A 27,767-nucleotide genomic window follows, 5' to 3' on the forward strand; every position below is an offset into this window, starting at 1 on the left:
ACAATGATAATTTTAACTAAACTAAATGATTAGACAAACTGTTTTTAAAGACTTGAATAAGAGACTCAGGGTCATGGAACTTTTAAAACAATAAAAAACAAAAACAAAACAAAACATGACACCTAGCATGAAATTTGGACTTTTTTGCTTTCTTTCTTTAGCTTTTCCTTATATTTTTTTAAAGTCCTTACTTAAGTTGCAGATGGTTCTGAAACAAGATGAGACCTATGTCATTACTTGGTTGATCTTACCATGTGTACAGGAACATGTTGTTGTCTCCTGCTTCTACTTTGTAAGTAGTTTTATTTATCATTCCTCCCTAACTATAGTGTGAGCTAAAGAGTGAAAATTACCTTCCCATTTGTCACCATCAGATACATTCTTCAGATCCAGATGTGGAACTTGGACAGCCGGGGCTTCCTCGGGAACATTAACGCTGCCATCCCCCAGTGCCTCTGAATCAGGGTTTGCATTAAGATCACAAGTCTTGCTACTTGAATCCTGTATTTAAAGAACAAAACAATTTTATATTATTTAGCAGCTGGAAATCGGGTACTTAATCAGTTCCAGCACTTCTAGAAATTTTAAGGAAAAAAGAAATATTTTCAAACTCGAGGAATTAAAAATAGAGACACACACCCCAACAGCAGTCAATTATTTACATTACAAAACATTTCTTACGTGAGATGCATAAGCATAAACTTGCTGTGCTGCCCTAAGTTTCTGTGAAGTGACATGATGAGCTCTCTACCAAAAGTCTTGCAAGCCTTGCAGCACCAACCAGCAGAAGATGTTAAAAACTATATTTATTGCATTACTTCACATTTGCATTTGTTATAAGATGCTGTGTATCTGTATATAAACGAAATCTTTCTTACCAGAATTTCCTCTGAAGATATTCTATCATTGCCATCAAGCAATATACTGTTTTCCCTAAAAAGAAGACACAGACCTCATCATCATTTTAAATGGACATTATCATTTAAATGGACAGTAAACACTATACACTCCCCTTGTTTTTGTTTTTTTTTTTACAAACCCTATGCAGTTTAAGCAGATAGGCAATGTATTTACTTAAGGCAATAATTAAAACTCTGGGGGATAAAAGTTGTATAACTTTTTTTCTCACTTTCTGATCTTCACATTGAATTTCAAGTTGTAGCATGTAAACAACAACTAGACTTGAATAAAGCTCAAAATAAAACCAGCTCAGACGTTTATTCTCAATGGAGAGTAAACATTTTAAAACTCAACTGAACAAAAACTGAAATTTCAATCAGTGTTGAACTAAAGGCGCAAATTAACAAAGTTTTCTGGTTAGTCACTGTTGCTAACATTAATTCTTCAATCATTAAGAGCAATAAAATGTGCCAAAATATTTTTGAGAAAATAAATGTTTATTCTTCTGTTTCTCTTGCCCAGAATATAGGGCTGTTCACAAAAAAAGGATGTAGGTTAATCATATAGGTTTGTATGACTACAGAAAAACACAAACCTTTCACTATTATTTTCTCCATCAACATCTTCATCTTCATCACATGGTTTCAATAATATGTCTGCAGTCTGCTGGGAAAAAATATGTTTAGAAAGAATTTAAAATAGCTCTCTCAACAGAAAACATTTCCATAATCATCTCCAACCACAAAATTCCCTCAAGAACTAAAAGCTGCTTGTATGTGGGGATGGAAATCATGCTTTTAAACCATGTGACATTTTTACATCTGAAGTAAGGCCACTGACCAGGTGTTTTGATCACCAGAAATCAGATAATGATTTTTCATCTTCAGATAAACCATTTGTTATCATTTCTTCAATAAAAGTTGTACATAAAATTGTCACTCATGACATGAAGTTTGGGCTGACTAAAATCATGGCAGTTTGTACATCCTAGTTTCAAAAACTTGTGATTTTTTGTTGTGCCCAACATGTATGAAATTAAACAAGTCTGACAAACTTTTTAAAGGCGCTACTAGTTCCTATTACTAAATACAGTAGCAAGAGAATTGGAAGGGGATGAAAAAGTGTTGTCAGTTCTGACACCATCTCATAGAAGTTCAGATGAATCCATGTCACCACTTTGTTCACTAAAAGTATTTATGCCAAGTCCCAGCACTTCATTTCTTTAAAAAAGTGTCTTACTTAAGAGAATATAAGAAATTCGAAATATAAAGTATGTCATTTGGTTTTAGACTTCAGGAATTCTCAAAAAATTATCTTTACAGTCTCTGAATGTAACATCAAGTTACCGGGAGACTTCAAACACACCAACAGTTGGCAGTTTTATGCTGCTGATAGCAACTGACACCCATGTCAGAAAAAACACCATTCTTCTGTTGACATTATTTCAGTCCTCAAGTCAAATTCCAAACTGGGGAAACAATTTTTAATTACAGTGCATTTGTCATACTCCAGCAGATAATTTCCACCCTGGAGATGAGCTATGTAAGTCTTGCACAGTCACACTTACTGGAGTTGTGGAAACAGCTGCTTCTATTTCCACTTTGGGCCCAAAGAAGAACTCACATGCAGAGCTTTCTTTTCCTACAACCCTACATGCTCCTCTCAAACTCCTTCCACACAGGAGAATCACCACATTTCTCTTTAACCTCTCCCCAAAAGGTACAACTCTCATATAACATTTGAAACAGTTGATTAAAAAGATGGTAAAAAACTACTATTGAAAAAAACAAAACTGCCAGCTATGGACAGAAGTCTATCAAAAAGCAAAAAAAGGCCAAGAATGACACCAGGTATGATAACAAAAGTATTTCTATTGTGCACTTGCATGCATCATGTTCCTCTTTATATCCAACACCATGCTTTATGCATTTTGTGCTATAGGATAACAATCTAATTATTTTTTAGACCAAGTTTCGGCGCTAAAGGGAAAACCAAGACAATGAATACATTCTGTGAAATTTAATTTACAGAATGGGATTCCAAAACAATATGCTAGTTTGTGGGAACAACTGGAAACTTTGGCTTGCTAGGTGATTCAAGAGTCATTAGGGATCCCCAAAAGCAAACCAAAGCCTAAGAGCAGACCACATCACAAAAGTGAAAAGAACTACAGAAACATTTTGTTCTAATAAAAATACAGATTCCAGACCACTCAAGTTTCACTATGCTAAGGTATCCATTCCCATATTTTCAAGTTCAAAGACCCATTAAATTTCTCCAGTTAATTTAAGTCTACTAACAATAGGTTTGGTTATCTGGTTATCTTTGAGGAAACCCTCAGGAAGATTTATGGATTCACAGGCAAGAAGCTGAAAATCGTTGCATTCTCTATACATGTGTAACAAACCTCTCCACCCACAGAATTCATAATTTAGATTTGTAAAAGTGTTGGCAAATAAATACGGAACTATAGATTTGGGTTTTTTTTTTTCATTAGAAGGGCCTGACAGCTGCATATGCTTGATACAGAATGGAAGAATACTCTGTTGCACTTTAACAGTTATCCTTGATTTCATTTTTGTCAGCACATATTTTACAGAATTCCTTGATTGCATCAACTAGGGAAGAGATAAAGATGTGCTGAAAAGAACAGGACATCTCTGCCTACCACAGAAGAAACTGGAAATAGAGAAGAAAGGCTGTAGTTAGCTATTGACAAAACCACACCTTCCTAGCACATGCACAGCCAAGAGGCTGCAAAGTCTCAAGGTGACTGTTACCCTTTCCTGATCCGTGCAAGGTGACTGAGCTATGCTGCAATCCCAGCTCCTTTACTACTTTTACTACCACAGATGCTGCTCTAACCAGGGCTGTGCTGCCTCATACACCAACTTACCTCAGCAGAAGGAACGGCTGGTATCTGTGAAAGAAGAATGGAAAAATATCAGTCAGGGCCCAAACAAGTCACACGAAAATACACAGAGATTTTTGAGTGCACATGGCACAACAAGGAAGGCAACTGATTGCACAGAGCACGAGCACCTTGTAATGCTACATCAGAGCTCTGGAGCACTAAAGTTGCAGCAACTTATGATTTGACATACAGGAGACTCTTCCTCTCACCTGAATGCTTTCTTCTTCCTCAGTTACACCATCATGTTTCATAGCTTCACTGTCTAAATCAGTGCAAACCAATACTTCAGAGCAGTCTCCTGTGTTTTCACTGCTACCAGTGTCATTATCTTCAATAACATCATTCCTAAAGATACAATCAAAAATACTTTAGAAACCTGTTGTTACACCTTTAAAAGAAAAAAAAAGATAAAAAAGAACCACTTTTCCCTCACCTTAAACATTATCAAACATCAGACCTTTTGCCTTTTTTTTTTAACAGAATTATTCTGACCTGTAGGCAAAATTAATTATTTATGTGATGTTTTGCACATCCAGACATGATAGACATATTAGAATGTATTTATTTGGTTATTGTCTGAAGGGCCAGGCATAACCCCACACACAGCATACCAACCTAAGGAATTAGAACACAATAGCCAGAAGCAATGACATCCTGAAAGTATAGTGACTCCACAACAGGGCTGTGGCTCCACTTCTCTCAGTACTGAAGCCAGTTAGTTTATAGCTACTGTCACGGGGTTCCCCTCCAGTGAGAAATCCCATTACTTCTTCTAACATTTCATCTGCTGAGGCTTCAACTTAAAGCATGTAACATTACAGCCAGATTAAAACTAATCGACACCATATTTGTATTCACATTTATTCTTTATGCGCCACCACATGACTCTATCATTCATCACAAGCCTTTGACTTTGCCTTCCTTGCTCTCACTCAAAAAGAATTCCAGACCACATCAAGAAAGCTCCTTCACTATCAGATATAGAGAAAATAAACAGGATGGGTTGAAAATTAACATTTTAACTCTTTTTTCTTAACTCCAGCCACTAAATTAGCACTATGAAATTGGCACTGGATCACTGCTTTTTTTAGTTCTTAATTTAACTGTGTATTTGCCTTGTGCACAGCCTGCTGCTTTAAAGAACCCAGACACCCCCTTGAAGAACAATATCATGTATCCTCTCTCAGTTAATCCACAGTGGAATGATGATCAGAAGCATTTCCAGAAGTGCCTGTGCCAGAGGAGGATTCTGGTTTCAAACCAGCAGTGATGGCACTTGGAGCCTCCCCCTCTGAGATCAGCCAACCTTTACAGCACTTACACTGGGACTGAAGGAATTCAGCTGCTGCAGGGCTGCGAGGCAATTACCCACTTACAAATTACTTCAAAGACATTGAATCTTTAGCACTAAAACTCAGATTTAATTGATCATTACCAGCAATGATTATTACTTTTATGATCCACTGCAAACTTTATTTCTGTCTTCTAAAACCACTAAAGATTGAACAATATAGAAAAGAGCATCTGAGTCGCTGAGCACTTCATGTATTTCAGGCTCTGTTCATGTATTCCAGCTCTGAGCAACAAAGAAATTTAGGTACCAAAATCTTACCAACACATTTTTGAAGTCTGGGTATTAATCATGACTGCTTATTTTTAATGAAGCACAAAAATGTAGCAGCTTTGAAATGCTGCCATGGCAATCACTACACTAAGAATCTGTCCTGATTTACAAGACAAATAAAATCTGATCAAATAAGGTTGGAACTGTATGCAAATAGACCCACAGTGGTCATTCTATCCATTTTTGGCTGTTTCATTGACACTGTCAGCCAGAGCAGTAAAGTAGCTATGTTGACATGGAAAGACAGGGTTATGAAATAGAATCTACAACAGCTTTAATATGTTAAAATTTTGTTATGAGTCACATTGGTGAGATAAGAATGAAAGCACTTGAGTAAATTTAAGTTCCTGTGCAATTTGCACAGAACTCAGCAGTAAAGCAGATACTACACAGCATTTTTAGCTACAAGATCAATTGAAAATATTTGCTTCAAGAGCTATTGATTACTGGACCTGACAGAAGTTGATTTGTTTTAAAATAGATAAAACTGAAGTCAACAGCCAAAGTTGTAACTTTTGGGTTGAGGTGGGGGATTTGGGTAGTTTTTTGTGGAGGAGTTAAGATACACGATCCTACAGAATTCATTACAGACACAACAAAAACTTACTGGTTGTTAGATCCTTCCTCATCCCCACTGGGATTTTTTGTTTCACTGTTACAGCCCAGTTGTTGTTGCTGTATGTGTTTCAGATCGTTATCTAAGCTGCTCTGCAGGTCGAAAAGATGCTGTTCCACAGCTGCTCTGATTGTTCTTTCTAAAATGCTAAAAAAAAGATGGAAAAGTCTATTGAGATCCCTACTTTTGCATTGATCAAGCAGACAGAAAGGCAAAGATAAACTTTACATGACAATCTTTGATGGCAGTACTTCAAGGCAAAAGAGACTAGCTTTTCCAAAAAGGCAGTGGAAATTACTACACTTAATATTTTTGAATGCACAAGATTTACACAAAGTATTATGAAGTTTATCAACAGGATTTTAAGAGTAATCAACACATTACAACTAACCTATTTTTTAACAACTATACACAAAAACTTATAAAAGCCTTATCTATTAATGTGACAGTAAAATCCTGTGTATGTAACAGGTCAGAATCAACCCTGGGGCAGGTTCCACTTCACCCACATGTAGCTGCACTCTCCTGAACAGGGCTGTCATCTTAAAAGGCTAAAGCCAACAAATAACAGGGGCAATCAGCAAGTACCTGATGAAGGACACAGGATATACCCAAAATATCATCATGAAAAGAACAGTATTCTTTAAAAACAGACTACTCTGCTGAGCGCCTCTCAGGCAACTCATCCCCAACACAAAAGAGGCTTCTAAAAATCCACCTGTAAAAATCTTAAGCTATTTAATCCCATTTTAACTCTGAAATTGTGCCTTTATTTTTTCCTCCACATATGTACAAAGAATTCCAGTGAACTGTACTCAGCATCATTGGTGCTAAAATTACAGTATGAGTGCTTTTCAGATTATTTTATGAAAGAATATTCTTTTCCTATTCTTTTATCTCATATATCTTTTACTTAATATTTTATAAGATTAAGTAAAAAACTTATGATGAATCTAAGTGTAAATCCAAAGTTTTGCTCTCTGGATGCAAGCACACTGCTCTCATGCTCCTGCAGTCAACAACACTGACAGACATTTGGTACTTCCTGCATTAGTGAAATCCTTCAGACTAAAATATGTTCCTTCATAATTGCAATCCAACCTACTGCATTTTTTTCAAAGGATATATAACTTCTATGCATGTTCTAGTAAGAGCACAATTCAAACATTTTCTATTGTCATTATACTTACTCTGCAGAGGCTGGCAAGATACTTATGGGAGAGATATGAGCACTGCAATAAAGAAAAAAAAGTTAATATACTGCAAAAACTTATCACACTAAATAGAAGTCTTGAAGTCAGCAGAAAGCAACCTAAAATACTTAAATATTGCATGTGATGCAGCTAACAGAAGTAGAATAAGCATTAAAGGGACGCCCTGATTTGCAGTCCTTTATTATTTAAATTATAAAATCTTAAGGAGCACCATCACAAGGCAAAAAGTTGTAGAAGTAGCAATGCAGATGACTGTCTCTCAAGAGCCAATATTTGTTATGTTATGAAGCTCCAAGCTCTCAGATGTATGGTTTTTCCCATGGGAAATACTAATCATTTTGTAGTCAAACATTTCCTGACACCTTGCTTAAGAATGCAGATTTTAACCTTGCTGCCTAAAGCAAATTCCAGATTACTCTGCTTTCCTCCACAGGTTCTTCCCACTGTTGTATAATTTTGTTCTGCAACGCTCAACACATCTATAACACTCTCTGAGCACAGCTACAACATTTCAAGTAGAAGGCAGATTTTGGGACAGGAGCCTGACTTTGTAAAGCATCTGGAAGTCACCAGGCAAAGCCACTTCAGCCTAGAATGTTAAACTCCTTGAGGAGGTGTGGGAGAATGGAAATCAACATAACTAACACAAGTCAGTTAATTCATGTGTGTGTGGTCCCTCTAAAATTTTTCATTAATATGATTAAAATTTTATAATAAACAGAATATTAAAAACTTCAGACAAAGTAACAGTAAAAAATAAAAGATGAGAAACATCCCTGAATTGCAATGCACACACCTCACTCAGAAAAAAATTACATATCAATTTCAGCTTAAGTTGGAGGCAGGGAGGGAGGTAAAAAAAAAGGCTTTTTCTTTCTATTACAGATAACTAAGCTCAAAAAGCTGAAGATTATTTTTTTCTACTCTTCACCGTGCAACAACACTGTTGCCAAAGTTGATTTAAAATATTATTTTCATGAATGCATATGGTAAACCCTGAAGTACGAGGGATCTTGCCACTCCCCTGGAGAACTGAACAAGTTATTACCTCTGAGGTGTCCTATCAGTTTTGACTGCTATGAGCCTTGCTTACACTAAAAAATGCAGTCTCTCTGTTTACCCAAGAATAGTTTCAACACAGCAAAAAATAGCTTGGTTAGAACTTAAAAGGTTTATTAGTAGTTCTACCACCAAAGAGAAGTCACCTCAAGCAGACTTTCTATTTTTCCTTCCTCCAAGCAGATGAAACAAGCAATAAAGGCTTTCAATTAAACATAAGGTGATAAAGAAAGTGGTTAAAGTATTTATTTTAAAATAACTATACCAGTTTGCCTTGTATTGGGCCAAAAGCAAACTGCATAGCATTTAAAGCCCATATGACACAAAGTGAACATACAGGTGCTCATAGATGCTTTTAATTTCATTTCTTCCCTTTTTTAAAATGGAAAATGGCTGACAAATCAAGTTCATCTTATGATTTGTGTGTGTGTTTGCCTGGTGAAAAGCCAAAGCTGATCTATTCCAGATGCACTGACAGAACAGGCAGCAGTTAACCACTATTTCAAAGCAGACATAGCTTCAGGAAATTCAAACACCTGACATAGAAGACAGATCTTGTAGCCACTGATTTCAAAGCTGCAGATCAAATAACTGAGGGGGAACACGCTGACATTTTGTATTTTTCTTACAAACAAAAAATTGGCAGGAGGTAGTTTACAGCTTAGAATATTTACATTTCATTTATATTTCTATGCACAGAAGTTCAGCATAGTTCAGTCCACTTACAACCTGTACTAAGTCGATTTTCTGATAAATATACTTTATATTAACAGTACTTGAAATAAGAAATGAAAATATGAAGCTACATGTTTAGCTTCGTGAACAAAGAAAGGGAAAAGAAACACAATGTTGGGGAAAAAAACACAGTAATATTTCTAGATATGAAAAATGTAGTTTTAAGTATCCATCTCAGTAAGTTCTACAAAAGTTGCATTATAAAAAGTATGCTCTTATTCTAAAGGTACAAATACATAATGGTGTAGACTGAAATTGAATTCCTATTAAAACAGTCACTCCTTGGACAAATTAGTAGAAAAAAATGAGGCAATTAGAGCACAGAACACTGCAACACCCTAATTGCAAAAGAGAGCAAGAAAAAGTCAAGGGCACAAGTACAAACACTATTTATAGGAAACTGTGATGACTTGAAATCCTTTTATTCTACCACTTGAGACAATGAGGAAATGTGTCAAGAATAGGGAGAATCAACCTCATCTCCAAAGAATCCAGATGATTCCAGATATGGTTCAGAACAAAATTTTCCATCCTAGTGTGTAACCTTCAGCCCCCAGCACAGGATGGCTCTCCAGTGCTTTCACTCAATACCTTTGGGAGCATTAGAGGTACTCAGCAAAAGCTGCATATAAATCAGCAGTATCACAAATCCTAAAGAATCCTCTTACTACATAAAGAATATCTTACATCTTCAACAAATCACTGTAGCAATTAAGCACTTTCTGAAACAAATGTGACAATCTTAGGTGAAAAGCCATTACAACTTCTAAGCTCACCTACCACAGTTCAAGGATACTTTTTAAAAGCTGTAATTTATAATGCCAGACAGAGCCTTAACGCAGCATGACACAGCAAGACACAGAAAAGTAAACATCTTTGTTTTATAATGCTAACTCCCTCCTGAGAATCCCTCCAGCACTGGCTCCCTAACCAGAAAAGGTCCCAGTAAAAACCTATCTTGAGTAGAAAAATACATTAACTGGAAATAAAACATGTCCAAGTTTTCCTAGGTAATTTCCTGACTGTACACAGATTCTTATTTATCATTAAAGTAATCAGCTGTGGTATTATTTCATTTTGTATCTCCAAAGCACATTTAATCTCACATAATTTTAAAAGTCAAAGCCTTACTTGTGATCATACTAAAATTACATTTTCTTTTCATATATTTACCTGTGCAGCAGAACTTTGCAGGCCATTCTGATTATTTTTGCTATCCCAAAAGAGCACTTCATGTAAAAATGCTTCATCTGGAAGGCAGCAAAGCGTGCTGTGGGCTGCTGGCTGTGCATGCTGCTGGCTGTGCTCCGGGGGCTGCCTGCGAGCGGCACCTCTGGAGTGCTGCACTAAACCCTGCAGTCTAAATAGAAATCGACTGCAACATGAGGTCACTCCTGACAATAAGCTGCCCAATCAACACTTGAAAGCTCTCCTAACGTGTTGTTTACAGATTTTCCAGGATGGAAGGAAGAAGAAGTATTTGGATGCTAAAAACAGCACTACATTAAAATAATAATGGATTCTCTAGCAATTTAGGCAGCTCTTCTATTCATTCAGCTATACCATGGGTTTTGCCTGCCTTGACGGGTGTTAATGTTATCACTTCTCTCTGATCACAGCTGATTAAATAACAAAAAGGTTAAAAATATCACAGAAGCAGTGAGGATGTTGTCCTTGTCTGTCTATTTTGTTTAGTGGAAACAAAGCAAACTGTTTCTACAACTTACTGCCTGTCATATCTTATATTTTTTCACAAATAATTTTGAAAACTCCAAAACCAAAGAGATTTTATATTAGGCTTCTGACTCACAACATTTGAGATGAACTGCCCAATTAAAGCAAATACTGCTTGGCAAGGCTCAGGGATGAAAAATTTGGAATAATGACAGAGAAAGATTCTAAAGTACTTATTTCAACAGCATGTCTCAAAATTCAGCTGCAATGCTGAGTCAGTAATTCTTTACTCCAAAAGTCAGGACAGCAGAAGGGAAAGAGCCGTGGGGAAAAGGCTTCTGGTAAAGGAGAACAAGTTTCCTTTACATGCTCAACACCAGCCTGTGAGCTACAAATGCTCCCTGCTGAGTAATGGGCTCAAAGATCACTCCACAGGTTTATTAGAAATACCGTTTTCAAGCAGTCACTAAACCAAAATGCATTAATGATTATCCACATTCTCACAAGATCTCTAACTCAAAGTCAAATTAACACCATGCAGCACAGGAAGGTCATAGGTTTCAGCAAGAACAAACAGAATGAGTAGACAAAAAAGACAGTGAGCAAAATTAGAAGCAAGCTATAGTTCCAAATAACAAGGAGGAAGGTCAGATGCCCCATTGTACAAATCAAGATAAACAACCTCTTTTAGTACGTTTAACAGAGAGACCAAAATACATGGATATTTGGTTCCTAAAATCTGACAACAGCAAAAAGGAAACAAAACCCCAGCTTAAAGAACTACAAGAATGATGTTTAAGATGTACTTATCCTCCTTCCTGTATAAGCTGCCACAGGCTCTACATCAGGACAAAGAAATAATTCAAATAAACCTGCATTAACGTTTACTTTCTTAACTTTTTTTTTTTTACATCGAGAAACTAAGACCAAAAAAAGGCCACTAAATGCATACATTAAAGCCATCAGTTCTGGGAAAATATCTACAGTATTTATAGCTGTTACAAGTTTAATAAAGAGTACTTTCTCATTCACTTTATTTCTTTTTGACAGTTGTTCTCGTTTCACAGTCAAAATTCTCCTTCTTCTAAAGGATTCCTCGTTATCCTTCCCCACAAATTATTTTAAATGCCAACCATAATTAATGCCTACTCATTTTTAATTAACCTTAAACATCAAGTCAAAATGTTTGTCTCTTCAGGCTATCCAATTTAAACTCTCAAACATGTTGAGTTTGTCACTACTGCTGTGTTTACACGTTCCAGAAGCAACCTAATACCTGTGAATACTTATACTGCAACTTTTTTTTTAAATTTAATTCAAACTACAAATAAGAAGCTTTATTACTGACAAAGATAATTAACTATTAAAATATAATTTCAATTACAAAACAGAATCATGATTTTATCATTATTTGGTATTTTACAGCTTCTTGCCATGAAGCAGAATGAAGCACGCAGCCAGCAGCTGAACAGATTCTAACCAAAAAGCCACATTCTTTAAACTACCCATTCTTAAGCAGTAACTTACTTGTTACTGTATTACTATATTTGTGATTTTCCCCTGCATTTCTTCTGCTTTTAGTCACATTTTTATTATAGATTCCTCCTCACTCATCCCTACAAGTTCTTACATGCAATGCCTATACCAAACACATGCTGCAGAGGGGAAGAGGTAAAATTCACCGTCTGTAGAATGTAAACTCTAAGTACAAGTAAAGCAAACTTAACAATAAAACCTTGCATACTACAAACAAGTAAAATATAAATCTGTGTATTAAGCAAGCACCAATAAGCTCTCAAATGAAAGCATGATGCTATGTTTACACACTCTTTTATGAAAGCTGCTATTAAAGCTGGGTCACCCTCCATCATTCCTGCCTGTATCGCATTTTGCAACTTCCAAACCTGCCCACAGCTCTCCAGCACCATGTGACAAGAAACAGCCCCAGGATTTCCCATTGGAAGGATGCTACAGAACAGGTTTGGATCTACCAGTATGCAGATTCTTCTTATTTCTACTGTAGAATTTACTGTTTAAATACCACTTTACAGTTTCACTAAAATATGCTCTTTTTAACTTTCCCTGCATAAATCCCCATACTTAATCTGATCTGATCCTTCAGGCATTCCTCTGCTGAATTTGGGAACAGTTATTTTAACCCACATTTTACTATTATAAGAACTGCACCTACTTCTAAAGCTTCAGTTTGTAGACACCAACACTTATCTCAAAAGTCTGGCAGTTTCTGTCTCTGACAGAATAAATTACAATCCTAACTTTAAATCCAAAGTCCAAGGCAGAACCAAGTTACCTTGTTGATGCTGTAACATTCCTGGAATCTGAGAGACTCCCTGTCATATCTAGATGCACCACAGCTGGCCTTTCAACAGGTTTCTCTGAGCTGTCTTCTGGAAGTTCTTCCGACTGCTCAAGCTTTACGTCTTCCTCTTCTTCCAAGAGATCATTGATCTAAAAACATTTAATCAAAATTAAGGGATTGAAAAGTTCCTTTCAAGAGGTCCAGGGAATTAAAAGAGCATGAAAGGTATGAAAGTAGCATGAAGAAGGAGAATACTTTTCAATTTTAGGAGAAAACAGGCACACTAGACTTGCTTTTATGTAAAACTGTAAATTCTACACCATTAAAAAGCTCCTCTTGAAAACTGGAAAAAAATGAAAAGCACGAAGCACATCTGATGCTATAAATGAACACAAGCAGAATGAAGAAACAATAACATCCCAACCACACTGAATAATGCACTACACAACCTTTCTTCTTCTATGTCAAACTGATAATTCTCCTCTATTCCCCAAGTAGCCTTATTAATGTATCAGGAGCATTTTCAAACCCTCCTAGGGAAGGCAATACTGAAGTCTATAAACCCAAACTTCAAAGCTCGGAATAAACACTTACAAAGTTTCTGTACTCTTCTATTTTTGTTTCTTTGTTTCCAAACACAGATGTTGTTACTGAAGCAGCAAAATGCAGCCAATTTAAAAAGCAAAACAATATAGCCAAGTGGTAACTCAAGGCAGTAAACTTCATTTTTTAAAAAGCAACTATGTCTAAAACATGAAAAGGTAAAGAGATAAAAGTGATTGTTTGACTCCCAGGCTGCCTCTGACTGATTACTGATCTCCAATCTTGCAAACCCAAAAATTAAAGCAGCAGCCTCAAGAAAATATGCTTTATAGTATCTGTCACCAGTGTAAAAAACCACTAAATTAAGAAAAATTGAAACTTCGGAAGTTTAAGATTACACAGAAGACAGAGAGAAGATATTTGTTAGTTTTTAAAAGGGGTGTAACTTGTTATATGGCACCACATTCCAGGCAAGAAATGTATTTATACCTGGTTTTTCTCTGTAATTGCAAGAGGATGTGCCAGTGAAGCAAAGCAAGCCCACCCACACACTGGGGCAGCTGCCAGCGGGGCTGTGCCCTGAAGGGACAGCAGCCCTTCTGTCCCCACTGCACTGGCCTGACAGAAGTGCACTGTTGACATCTGGTGGAGACACCACGAAATTAAAGGGACACCCCACCAGCCCTCCAACTAAGGGAAAAAACAAACAAAACCACACACCAAACAGATTTTGTACTTAGGAAACCCTTTTGCTGCAACATGTAACAAGGCTGTAATTTCAAAGCATGAGAGCACAGAGCAGCTCTGGTTTACAGAGCAGTAATCCCAACTCAGTGCCAGCCTCCAGCTGCAGGAGTCACAGCCCAGCTTTGCTCAGCAGCTCCCTGCATGCAGCAGGGCTGTGGCAGCTCTCAGTGACAGATTCCTGCTCAGAGCTTTGCAGAGCAAAAGGAGCTCTCAGAGCAGACACTGCTCACTCCAGAACCTGCTGCCCAGCCTGGCACACCAGACCAACACCTACTGCAGGGAAGAGGAAGCATACAACTGCCCCAGTACTTGCCTTACCTGTCTTGCTAGAGGAGGGGTTTGTGAGATAGGCTGTAAAATTCAGCACCCTTTCTTACCTGCCTTAGCAACTGATTATTTTTCCCCTTTTTCCTCTTTACAGAAAATACATAATTTTCAAGTCTTAGGATCAGCAACAGCATTCAAAAACTCTGGCACAGGAAAGCACCACTGATAACATCATCAAGTGGAGTGCGAGACCCTGCATGTTCCTGTAAGACACACCTAGAAATACTCTTGACCAAGACCAACAACAGAACCAACAGTTCTTCATTCCTAAATTGGTAATTAGAAAGCTGTTTATAATAGGTCTGTGTTGGGCAAGATATCACTGTTGGTTTCGTTCCTATGTATTTTTCTACATAGCATAGCTGCACTCACTACAAAAGCAAGCATTACGAAAATGCCAGGTTTTGTCAGTTTGCAAGAAACTTCTCAGTTATACTAAAGAAACTGTACTTCAAGAAATCTTTCATAAACATTAATGTGTATAACAGACAGGTAAGTGGTAACATATAGGCATTCAAAATAGTCTTACCTGCTCAGTTATTGAGCTTAAATCATTAGTAGATGAAAAATCTTCCTCTTCATTTTCAAAAAACTCATAGTAGTTCTCCAGAAGTCCCGCCATTATTCTGCTAACTATTTCCTGTTCTTTCAGATCCTCCACATCTGTGTAAATGCTAAAGATTTCAACACTGTTTTAGTTTAAAAATCTAAATGCAACATTTCCCCAAAGAACACCTCTGAATGTAGTCTATGACTAAGTGCTACACTTCACACCATTATCCCCTACCCATTCTGAACACACAGAACTTTAAGCGTGCCTTCACACTACTGCCTTATAGAGCTTTATACTATTTTATATTTTAAAATGAATTAGCAACTATCTAGGCAATTAACTTTTCATGAGGAATATTTAAAAGTCAAATGTTTTCCAGTTGTATAAGAGAGCTTATACAACAGTATAAGCTAGTACTTTACCAGCTTCCTCCCAGAACTGTTTTCTTGCTACAAATAGTAGCCTTATATACTATCACTAAAATATTTGAACCTCAGAATAAATACAGTAATGCAACAATCAAAACAGTGGTTTCTCATGCCACAGCTCAGAGACAAACTGCTGTTTAAATCATAGCAAAAATTGTAAAACCAAACTGGAGTCAAAGAGTGGGTGGGAACACAAAAAGACTCTGCTGAAACATATTGTGCACTTTGTTACTTTGTGCTCAGGGACCAAGAATGACTTTAAACTACAGAGGGACACTCAAATACCCACAGAAACAGTGAATTAACTTTTATGATTAACTTACTGAAAAACATCCGGGCCAAAGACTGCAGCTAAAGAACTTGCTGACCAAATTTCTTCATGATGCGATGCTACATTAGCTAAAAATTTACACAGAAACTTTAACAAACTGTAATTAACAGGTGGAAGCTGCTGCAAGAGGAACCTCAACTTTCTTCCAAATTCATCTTCATTATTATAATCTGAAAAAGCAAGAAAAATATTTTAGTCACAAAGAAAGTATCTTTTCATACTTGATAGTGATCAGCTTTCTGCCTGACAATTACTTCTGAAAAGTCAACTGATTTGATCAAACCACAACCTAAAATGTGGAAACTGACTTGCATGAGTTCAATATTATCCACCACATTCTCTTCTGTATGCTTTCCCCAATGAAAGCCCACTCAAATTCCTGATTTCAGAAGGCAAACTCTGTATGATTTTGTTTTACCATTGTTACATAACAGCTTCTTCACAGAAGAGCTCTAGAGAGGGCAACAGCTCCAGATAGTGAGTTAACTACCATCTACTTAAATTCTTCTGGCAGACAAGCTGCTTTGACACCTTTTCCTTTACAAGCATCCCATTCTCACCACTCTACCTGCTTTTATAATACTTAACTGATATATCCAAGGTATCTCAATGTAATAATCTTCACAGGTGCTTAGCTTGAACTTGCTGATTCAATTTCAGATCTGAGAAAGGGTCACCATAAAATCTCCTCATTCTCACCCCATTTAACTATACTCTTCATCAAAATATGTCCCCATAAATCTTATTTGTTACCTCATCAGCCTTACAGGCAGCAAGGTTCAAAGAATTTACAGCTGTTTGTATCTAACTGAGAAATTTTATATACAGGAAATGTCAGGAAAGCAAAATGGGAGAAAAACTGATACAAAGAGACCTCCCTTTCTTTCTCAGACACTTGAAAACTCTTCTAAGATCAGTTAGAGAGGGAAAAGCACGTTTGAAGACAATGAACTATCTCTGCCTCTCTAGATGAGAGATCAGAGACATCCTAGTCCTTAATATCAAAGCAAAGAGTGAGTAAATTCCATATTGAGCATGTACAGGAGCACCAAGCAGGATCTGCAGGATTTCATTTGCTCAGACACAATCAACACCTACAGCAGCTAAATACAGGCAACCAAGCACAGAAAATGGTTGTCTAAACACATAACACATTAAAATGACCATTTAATTGACAGTTCTTAGTCTAGAAATGCAGTTTGGAAACAGAACATAAAGAAAGAAGGCTTTTAAAAGTACTTTAACAATGTAAATTTTTATAAGAAAGGGAGCACAGCAAGGTGATAATCTGACCACTCTGAACATACACATCTCCATGTTTTGTCTAACCAACCCATCCTGAAACTTAACTTCTAAACACCCAGAGACCCAAAGGCAGAACGTTCTTACCCCTCACTGAAGTCTTCTGGCACTAAAGCAGGGATACACACTTGTGGGCCACGTGCACTGGGCCACATTCACACCTCAATTAGCCAAATCACCTGTCTTTGAGAAACCACCAGCAACGAGTTCCTAACGAGGCACACAGGCCACACCTTGCCCTGTAATGAAGGTATCCTGAGGACTAAGCCTGACCTAATGATACGGAAGAACTGCTGAAGAGGGAGAAAACCAGCACTAACACGTGGGTCAACAATTACTACCACCTTCTGCGGGTCTTTAAGCAATTCCTCTGCCTCAAATGCAGCTGATGATGTAATTCTGAAAACTGAGATATGTCTATCAGACAGGCAAAACCCAATTAGAGTAAATCAGAAGTCTGATTTTCTCATTTTAGCATCTGAAAACACTGTTTAAGTGTTTCTGTGGCTTGATTTCCTTGTTACAGATAACTTTAAAAAAGACAATAAAGACAATAAGCTGCAAGTTTAAGTGAAGTTTTTCTGTATATTTAACAAAAGGGAACTAAATGGGGACTTGCATGCTAGAAACAATTGATATGTAAACATATCCACAGTGATCTACTCAAAGATGGGAGGAAAAAAACAACTTTTACACTTGATTTTACAGTCATAGAAGGGAATTCTGCAGTCACACCAAGTGAATATACTTCAGTCTCATTTCCAATCCTGACAGGTAACATTGCAACCAAAGTGCACAGCAGTACTATCACTATTATTATTACACAGAGCACCAAAGACACCTTAGGGGCACTACAAATCTCAATTCAATACTGGGTTTTACTCTTAAAATCATAAAATAAAAACTCTGAATCAAAAAGAGTTATTACCTTGAGAAAGTTGCATCAAATGTATGTGCAAACTGCCTGGAATAACTGGCTCTGGAAGTTCTTGAAGAAAAAATCTAAGAAGGCTAATAGCTGAGGGTACATCTGCTTCTTTAACCAGGTCCACATCTTCTCCATTATCATATCGTTGCCGGAGCCACTCCACTGTCTCAGCATTCCCATTGACTTGGAAAAGTCCTTCTTGTTCCAGACCCCCTGAGTCAGAAAAAAAAATCGCAGAAATAAAATTTTAGCTCTGGTATGGACAAATATATCAGAAAAAATACTGATTATCAGCTATGCACAATTCCCATACTGACTGAAACATTTTCTGGGTAACAGTTTTGCACGACTTCCAGCAGTTCTCTTCCCAACACACACATTTTGTGCCCAGTAACAATAAAATAACAAGGGAAATGTTAGCAGTACCTAAACCACAGCATTTCCTATGAGGTGCCCTGCAGAGCTGACTACATTACTGTTGGCTAGAAAACAGTGATACACATAACAGAAGGAGCAAAGAAAGGAAGTAGCCCAAATCAACCAAATTGCATTCAGCTGAATAATTAACTTCAGAAAACAAGTACTCTTCAAACCCCACAATCTATTCTGTAAGAATAACAGTGAAATATATTATTTTAAATACAGCAAGGTGGTACATACCATGTTCCTCAATATAGTCCACGACATGGCGGACTATGAATGGAACCTCATTGTCTGGCTGCCCTTCTTGCTGCAGCTCATCAAGTGGAATTCCAAATATTTTGTTAGCAAGAACAGAGTTGCAGTTACTCAAGGAAGGGGAGGAGCTCTTCCTCATATCTTTTTGCAGCCAAAAATCAAAGCTGTCTTTTCTGTCAATAGGAGAAATTAAAAGCAAAAGACCCACTTCAATGTATGTTTTTGAAAGCATTAATCTGTGACACAAAGTGTTTTAATTTCCTAATGCAAATACTCTCTAGTCTGTCTCCATCCGTTCACTGCTTTAATGGACAGTTCTGCAATGACTCCAAACACAGTTAACTCAATAAATTACTATCCCGGATGTGTTCTGTCCAAGCCTCAACACAAGACTGAGAAGAACACATATAGCAGCAAGAAAAAAGCTGAAAATTTTAGTTACCACGTTTCTAAATAAATTCTAAAGTATTTTGGTAGATTCCTCAGTACTTTTTCTGACAGTATTTAGTAGCCAGGCTTTCAGAACTCAATACAAAAGCCTCTCAACAGGAAATGAAACTAGTGGATGACACCAAACCAAAAGCCCAAGTTTCAATTATATGAAATGATTAAGTATTTTGTGATATTCAACTGCACTGTAATAATTTTAAAATATACTTGGCATTTTCTGGTGTACATAATAAAGCTTTCAATGCCTGCATCAAATTAAAATTTTTACTGAACAGAAAACCCCCAAAGCTAGTTTCTAGATTTCAGTGATACCATTCTATCATGCAGAAGCTCGAGCTTCACTTGCAAGTCATTGCTTGATAAAGGATCTAGATAGATAACAAAGGGCAGTGTAAGTCAGTCAGGCTGTAATCCTGTCAAAACTAAAATATTTCTTCTAGCAAATTAAAAACTGGCCTTTCAAAATAAGTAATAAAAAGAAAATATACTTTCTTAAACGCAAGCAGTCACTTTGACAGAAGCTGGCACACAGAACATGAAGTATATGCTGTTAGTCAAAGCACTGCAACCAAACTAAAAGTCTCTGTTTACCAAGAGGTAAATTCTAATAGATTAGACATTCTGAAATTCGCACTTGCTTTTCTTTTTTTTTTTTTTCCCCAGCAAAAGAAGTTAAGAAACCCACCTCAGAGTACTTAAACAGCCAAGTTTGAAAAACGCTTTCTGCGCCAGCTGCCCTCACTGACCAAGCATTCTTTTGTCATTTATGGTTGTTTAAGATTATGGCAAAAGATCAGCCTGTAGTTCCTCATTGAAGAATAGCAGAACTCGATCAGTACTTCAGCAGTTAATCTGAAAATAAGGAAAATATTATTAGATCATAAAATTGTCAACAGTTTTAAACTCAGTCAGGAATCCAAATATCACGTTAGAGGAATTCTTGTCAAATCATCAGTTTCTTGTTCTGAACAAGAAAGCATACAGACCACATTAGCACAGCTTATGAGAGAGCCCCCCCAAACAGCAAATCCCTCTTTTCACTTATGAGTTAACCAAATTTGAAGTGAAAGTTAGCATGGGACATCTAAGTCTTAACAACTATGAAATAATTTGCAGACTCATTCAATCCTCTTCCAAAGAATCAAGGAGGGCTAAGTAGGTTACACAGAGTGTTTTAAAGTACCTACCATACTAAAATATTTAATGGCTATGAAATTTTTAGAAGGCTTTCAGGCACTGGTCTAATACAACATCTTTAAACAGCAAGACCCAAACCAAAATCCTAACTAAGGAACGTTTACAGTCAATCAGTTTTTGATGGTACTGATCATATTTTCCAGGAAGTTGACTACATATCCTAACTGCCAGTTCAAAGTCCAAGTGATCATCAGGTCTGGATACAGGAAGCAACCTCCCCCATGTCAGATTCCATAGAACCACCCACATTTTTGCCACCTTTTATTTAGAATCCAGATTATCTGGACATTTTTCATGTTCTCAGCTCTCAAAATAGCTACAAACCACAGTAAATCGCCTTTATGATTTTCTGTGGTATTAGAAGTTTAAATTGAAGCTTCATGGCACAGTGGAGCCAATGTAATACCCAGAATCAGTCCAAGGGTCCCCTCAGTCCCTTGATCTCCCCAGGTACCTGTTTTAAATAAACTCAAGCAACTGTGACTGGGCAAAACAAGCTTGTGACATACACATAACCACAACATTCATCACCAGAACTAGATCATAAAGAGGCTTTCCACAGCTTCAAAAAATTCACTGAAACCTTTTGTTTCATAACTGGAGATTGATATGACAGCCTGGAGACACGTACCTTCCTTTGTTCTCCCACACCAGCTTCTGTTCCACATCAGGACAAATAAACTTTATCTTCACTTGCAAATTCCTGACGACCAAGCCCTCTGGTTTCAGTACCAAAATGCCAGACCATTCATTAGCCTATCACAACAGGGGCCCAGAATACTCTCAGTAGTTTGAATAAAGCAGTTTTCCTACTCCCAACCCTCCCCAAACTGCCTCCATGTGCTAAGGGAGTTGGTCATAAGCTCTACATAAGACTGCTTCCACCTCCTCAGCATTTTCTTGCATTGAGACCTAGAGGAAAAAAATATTTCAGGCTTAAAAGTGTTGAACTGTCTATTGCCTTGTATTACACACAGGTTGTAAATCTGCTAAGTCTCACACAAGTGAATCCTGGTCTAAGACCCAGGTGAGCTGACAACAGACAATGAATGGTAATATTCTAGTCAATGGGTTTTATTTTTTTTTTACCCTATCATATTCAAATCTGTTATTGCAAATTCTCGGTTACTAAAAGATCCTACCAGATTCCAACGATGAAGCAGTTGCAATTCATGACCCCCCTACAATTTATGGAGGCCGTGTACAGCCATTTTTCTTACTGTTCTGGTATTTTAAATGAAAGTCAACATAGTCTTTGCATGTACGTAGATTTCAATCAATCCCAATATAGCAAATTTTAAAATATGAAGTTTCACACTATTTTCTCAAGCTGTACCAAAGTCAGCTTGTCCACAATGAACCAGAAAATCTCACATTGGCCAGCAGTGGGGTTAAGGGCAGATGTGAGAAAACCTTTGATGGATCTGCCACAATGCTTCAGGCTGACTTGCTAAAACCAAGAAACAAACCTTCAAAACAAACATCACCTAATAAAAGACCAAATTATAGTAACCACTTCTTTTAATTCCACACTAAATGAACAATCTTGCAGCCCAGCTTTCTCAGCAGAGGCACCTTTGTGCTTAGTTCACTGACATGAAAGCTCAGCCACTTTTGCCAGGTACAGCAGATGAACAAGCTGCCTGAATATTAAATTCATTCAAGAAGCATGAAAAAAAAGAAGAAAAAATACAGACTTCTATTTTAACTGGCTTGGCAACATAAGAATGAAGCTGAAACAGCCTGGTTGTCTCATTGTTAGAGCAAAACTGGATTTACAACCCAGGTTTATACTTTGAAGAAAGTTTTATATGGCTTATTATCACCTAGAAAAATAAGTGAAAGCCTCGTTTTCACCCTCTCGGACACACACATTTCAATATATCATTATACACAACAATTTATTTTCAGAGCATTTCAGTCTTTTCCCTTTTAGTTCAGGCTTTGTTATCTTCACAGGTTGTGATACAATTAATCTGACATTTACCAAATCTAGAAAGAGCTAGAAACTCTGAAAGTTATTTAACTTTCAGCAAGCTTTATTTCCTGCTATTTCCAACATTGTAAAAAACTGTTAATAATTAGACATTTTATCTTCACTTTTTATATGTATCAGAAGCTTTCCCACTTGTCCTCCCTTGACTCAGGAAGTGCAGCACGTCACTGCAGACACACATGGGGGATCTAGGACAGGACATGTAACCTTCAGGATTATTTCCAGAGTCTTGTACAAATTCTAAGCAATGTTGTGGAGTTTTTTAATACTTTTTTTTTTTTTTTGCCCCAGTCAAACAACTCAGGAAACAGGAGCTAAACCACTCAGTCAACTCTTTCTACTTTTGCCCCCATTATCCTGATCCTTTTTGAGCACACACTTCCCTCATAATTTCATTACCAAAATGCTTCACAAGTTCTATCAAGAAAAAAACAAAAAAGAAAAAATAGCAACTAAAAAAAAAACCCACAGAAGAAAACTACCTAGCTTGAGTTTAATTATAAACATTCTGGTTGCATTTTTTTCAATCTACTTCCCTCCTTGTTACTACAAACACTTAAAAAACATCCTTAAGCTAAAATCATGCTCTACAAAACAATGCAGGAAAGTAAAAATACACCTTATTATAACCACATATTACACCACAATTGTACAAGAGACTGAAAAAAACTTACTATGTCCTTTGCAACATGTTGAGCCCAACATCTTAAATGAGGTTAAAACACAGAGTTTTGTTTTGTATTGTGGATTTCAGTGCTCTCTGGCATTATTTAAAAATTTTTGGTTTGCTTTTTTTTTTTTTTTATTAAGGCAAGTTCTTCATAGAGTCTGCTGGGAAAACAGCACCATAAGCTTCATTTTGCCATCATAATAGCATTCACTTATCTTGGCAACTTGAGAAGTATTTACACCCACACATGAAATGCCACAAAAAACCCCACAGAATACATGGCTAACTGTTAATATTTGAGGGATACACATGAAAATTTAGACTTACATTTAGTTCAGCTTTTACATTCATGACTGAAGTACAAATAATATATGGGCATCATTTTAAATTAAAGTCCTCAGGGTTCCACCACCTTTCCATAAAACAAAGGAATGAAGCAACAAGTAAAAATAAACAAAGAAAGGCTGCAAGCTGAAACTGTGCCATAGGAATGAAAACATTAATTCTGCATGTAGAATGTCTGCCACAAGTCTCAACTATTTAAGCAATTATTTTATTTGCTCATTTTATGTAGCAAGAAATTCATATTGCCTCTGAAACAAACCCAAAGCTAACACTGACTGCTGTTTTGTTCTTTTGTTTTTAATATATTATTTTGTGGCATTAGCAAATATCACCAGTGAATTTTTTTTTTAAAATACATAAAAGTAAAAACTAACTAAGATTTTTAGTAGGGAAAAATATCAACAAAATGGCCTGTCCCAGCTTCCCAGGAAACATACACCTCAACTTTTTTGGCTTTTTCAGCCTGTAGTGCTGTGACCCTGTGAACCATCACATTCCTGCAAACTGGGCCCTAACAGATCACATACACATCCTCCAGTACAAAGAGATCAATGCTCCTTGTCTGCAAAAATTGTTTACAAATAAAATTCCACAAAAAACATTAGCATCCCAAAATTTTTAATTTCTTCTTCTATATTTGAAGAAAAAAAATAATGCATTATGTTTACTTGTATGACTTACAGCTAGACAAAACCTGTGATGTCCCCCCTGGATGCCTACAGCAAACATACTGTTAAATCCAAATAAAGAATTGATTTTTTTTTTGCTAAATTCAAAGTGATCCAATTTTAAACAGATTTTCTATGAATAATTTCTAAATGATGGCCAAGACTTAGGACCCAGATTCTGAGCTGGAATCACAGGAACTCTCCCCATGACATCAGCCAGAGGCAGCTGCCAGGCGAGGGCAGGAGCAAGAACCTTCCCTGGGAAACCTCCGCACCCCACCTCACCCAGAGCCACTCGGAGCTGCTGAGATACATCGATTCCTGTCTCCAAAAAATGGCAACCAGCACTCGCGACCTAATTCTTAAGTTTTGTTGAGTTAAAAGGAAACCGATGTTTTGTAATGTTATGTCAGAACTGTAACAATTAAAACTGACTGATTTTTATGCCATTTGTATATGCAAATTACTGTGAGCATTCCCAATGGATGAACTGGTTTTGGGCAAAAGAGCTTTTCCTCGTCTGATTTTCAGCTTTTGTTCAGCTAACAAGTAAAAACAGAGTATTTTGCTTGTTTGAAATAATCCAGACAAAACTGAAAAGATAGCCAGGCCGGGGAGGGGACATGGCTTGGAGTAAATCTATACAAAAGACAAACTGAAATAAACCCCACAAACAGAACTCTACCACAAAGCCAGGACACAGAAAAGGACAAATTTGTCTCAAGAGTACAGTAAAAGACATGCAGAGATGTGCGAGTGCTTTAACAGACATAGAACATCCTCCAGGTAAAAAGAATAATCACATTTATGTACTCATTAATACATTTGAGTAGTCAAAACAATAATTATTTAAGATAAAAGTTTTAAAACCAGCAAGATTAAAATAGACTCTTAAATAGTCTTAAAATACACTCTTAAAGCAAGATTTCCTCTTTTTGACTCAGTGAAATCAGCTATCAAGAGGTATTTTAGGTATTTTAGTCACAAGTCTAGACTGGCAAATCAGACAATTGGGCTCAGTTATTATTTTAAATTTAATAAGCTGGTCTTCTTAAGAACACAATCCCCATCCCCATTAAGGCATGCTGTTTGAAATTAGGTATAACTACAAAATTTAACTTGCAGTGTTGAAGGAATCCATGTTACAATAAGTATCTTCTCAAGCAGATGTGACTTTCCTGCTCCCTTCATTTCTCATGATGGTTCCCAACTCTTCAGTGCCCTGTTTGCTTTCTGGTTAAGTAGGAACCAGAAGGAAAGCAGCTCACTGCAGTTTTGCACACAATCACAAAAGGAGTCAGCAGAAGCATGAACACCAGCTCTAATTAATGAACTGTTTGCCTGTGTATGCCTTCACATGTGTATTCACACACACGCTAAACCTCATTGCTATTAAGCAGAAATTCTCCATCATTTGCCACCAGCAATTCTAAGATGGTCTCAAAAACCACTCAATGGACAAAATACTGGTTTTACTGACACAGCAAGCAGAAGCACAAAAAATACAACAGAAGATTTCGTGGAATGCAATTCTAATGCAATTTTTGTTCCCTGGGAATGTGGCAGCAAGCCCTCTAATTTACAAATTAGAACAATTTAAATTAAGCCTTTATGTTGTTTCCATGCAAGAAAGAAACAAAACACCTCATGAAAACTCCTCTGGAAGAGATATAACTAAAACTAATAGAATTTTATTTTTTTTCATTTACAAGCCATGAAAACATAATATTGATTAGTATTTCTTTTCCTGTCATTAAAGTTTAGTCTACAGTTTCAGCTGACAGAACCTGATCACACTGTCCGTGAAAAAGCCCATCGTTCACGGACCTTCACAAGAGACAGAGACTATCCATTAGAAAAACCTCCACTACAGTGACTGATTTAAGCCTAAAAAAAATTCTACACTTTTAAAGAACAAAGCTGAGAGATCATCAAAATGTTAGCTGGTTTTGATAAGCAAAAATAATGTTTTATATTCACTTACTAGATAAAATCCAAAGGCTTTTTAACAGCATTACAGCTACTTATAGTCCTCCAGCTACATCGTAGCAAGAAAATAAAACCATCAGCGATACCAGAAAAAGTAGATGTTTGCTCAGTGCCTCACACCCACCACCACACACTGCCAGATTTGCTCTCATCTGCTGCTGCCAGTGCACATGTGCAGAATTCTAAAGAAACTTCCTGCTCATACAGATCCCATCACACTCTTAACAACAGTAGTTAATAAATAAAAAGGCTTTTGTATCTTGTGTAACAGCTAATTATATTCATCCTACTTGCCACCCCCCAATGCAAAGCTCTACTCCACCAACCACACACATCTCACTGCCCCTGCATCAGATAATGCAGAACTTTGGTGCAATGGCTTTATAAAAGTCCAGTAAAGTAACAGACAGGAAGAAATTATCAGCAAAACTATGCAGCTTGCGAGCTTCACGTTATAAAACCAAAGCAGTTTAACAATTGTCACTGCTGCTAAAACAGACTTTGGAACAGAAGTCAAGCTATCTCAGAGACACCAAAAAAGCAAACTATAAATATATAATGCATTTAATTCATTATACATAAGTTATCCTATTACATACATTTATCATCAGTTTGTTCCTCCCCTCCCAAACAGGTAAGCAGAAATACACACTGGAACTCAGCAGATCACAAAATGGTTCACAGCCCCTTTGCTGTTGAAACACTGCCTCTGTCAGAACCTTGAGCACGTGCCACCAAAATAAAGGACAGACTCAGCACCCCCACTGCAGGAGAAAGACAATTCAACGAAGAGTTCAATGCCGCAGCAATGATTCTCTGAATTTCAAGAGATGGGGAAAGGAAAAAAAAAAAAAAGACAAAAAAAAAAAAAAGACAAAAAAAAAAAAGGTCTGGTACTGAGGTCTCCCATCAAAATTTGATTATAACTAAATTTGAAGAAATCACCTGAAATCATAAGGTTAAGAGTAACATTGCAAACTAAAATTAACTAACCTGATTATATTTCTAGAGTTCCAAGACAACAAAAGATTTCATTAAATGTAAAGTTCAGCAGAAAGGGGAGAAAACCTTTCAAACATACAGACTTTAAAAAGGATATAAAGGAAGAAAGAACCACATTCATAAGATTCCATCTCTCACCTTTTCAGTTTTGTCCATGTATTATTATCCTACACAGCTGAGCACAAATTTTAATCCTAACACACTGCAGGGAACACTGAACAGAAGAGACACGTGAGGAGAGCTGCCAGCGGCACTGGAACCTGGACAATCAGTGCAGGGTTCCCACCAGATACAGGGCTCAGATCCAGCAGATGCCCCACCCAAATGTCCTTAGAAATGTCCAAACAGTGAAGAAAATAAAAACCATTTAAACCTCTCTATAGGAAAAAGCCTCTGCAACCACAGTCTTTGTTACAAGCTATTCGAGCACAAATATAAAGCCCTATCTGTATCTTAAGCTCATATGGCATATTTTTCTTTTCTTTTCTTTTTTTTTTTTTTAAGACAAATATAAAGGATTTCACACATTCACAGGGGAAAGACCGCAAAGGTAGAAC

At 36.9% G+C, this 27,767-nt stretch overlaps 1 protein-coding gene across 9 annotated transcripts in view; it reads right to left on the reverse strand.

The window, feature by feature from the left end:
• FAM13B (family with sequence similarity 13 member B) overlaps positions 1-27,767 on the reverse strand; it is a 44,568-nt gene that overhangs the window by 13,863 nt on the left and 2,938 nt on the right. For 4 of the 9 annotated variants that reach the window (XM_072935237.1, XM_072935239.1, XM_072935242.1 and 1 more), the window contains exons 2-14: positions 20,029-20,195; positions 18,876-19,066; positions 18,216-18,428; positions 15,978-16,155; positions 15,203-15,347; positions 13,048-13,205; positions 7,245-7,286; positions 6,046-6,201; positions 4,024-4,159; positions 3,797-3,820; positions 1,496-1,566; positions 879-933; positions 354-501 (exon numbers count right to left, since the gene is read on the reverse strand). In XM_072935237.1, coding sequence (XP_072791338.1) covers positions 354-501; positions 879-933; positions 1,496-1,566; positions 3,797-3,820; positions 4,024-4,159; positions 6,046-6,201; positions 7,245-7,286; positions 13,048-13,205; positions 15,203-15,347; positions 15,978-16,155; positions 18,216-18,428; positions 18,876-19,032 — 1,483 coding nt within the window. In that variant the 5' untranslated portion in view covers positions 19,033-19,066; positions 20,029-20,195. Of the gene's footprint in view, positions 1-353; positions 502-878; positions 934-1,495; positions 1,567-3,796; positions 3,821-4,023; positions 4,160-6,045; positions 6,202-7,244; positions 7,287-13,047; positions 13,206-15,202; positions 15,348-15,977; positions 16,156-18,215; positions 18,429-18,875; positions 19,067-20,028; positions 20,196-21,171; positions 21,196-26,203; positions 26,923-27,348; positions 27,373-27,767 lie in introns of those variants that run through there. The other 5 variants (XM_072935240.1, XM_012575002.5, XM_072935236.1 and 2 more) reach the window with 4 other exon arrangements.

The sequence above is a fragment of the Taeniopygia guttata genome, chromosome 13 (assembly GCF_048771995.1).
Source record: "Taeniopygia guttata chromosome 13, bTaeGut7.mat, whole genome shotgun sequence".
Classification (NCBI taxonomy): domain Eukaryota; kingdom Metazoa; phylum Chordata; class Aves; order Passeriformes; family Estrildidae; genus Taeniopygia; species Taeniopygia guttata.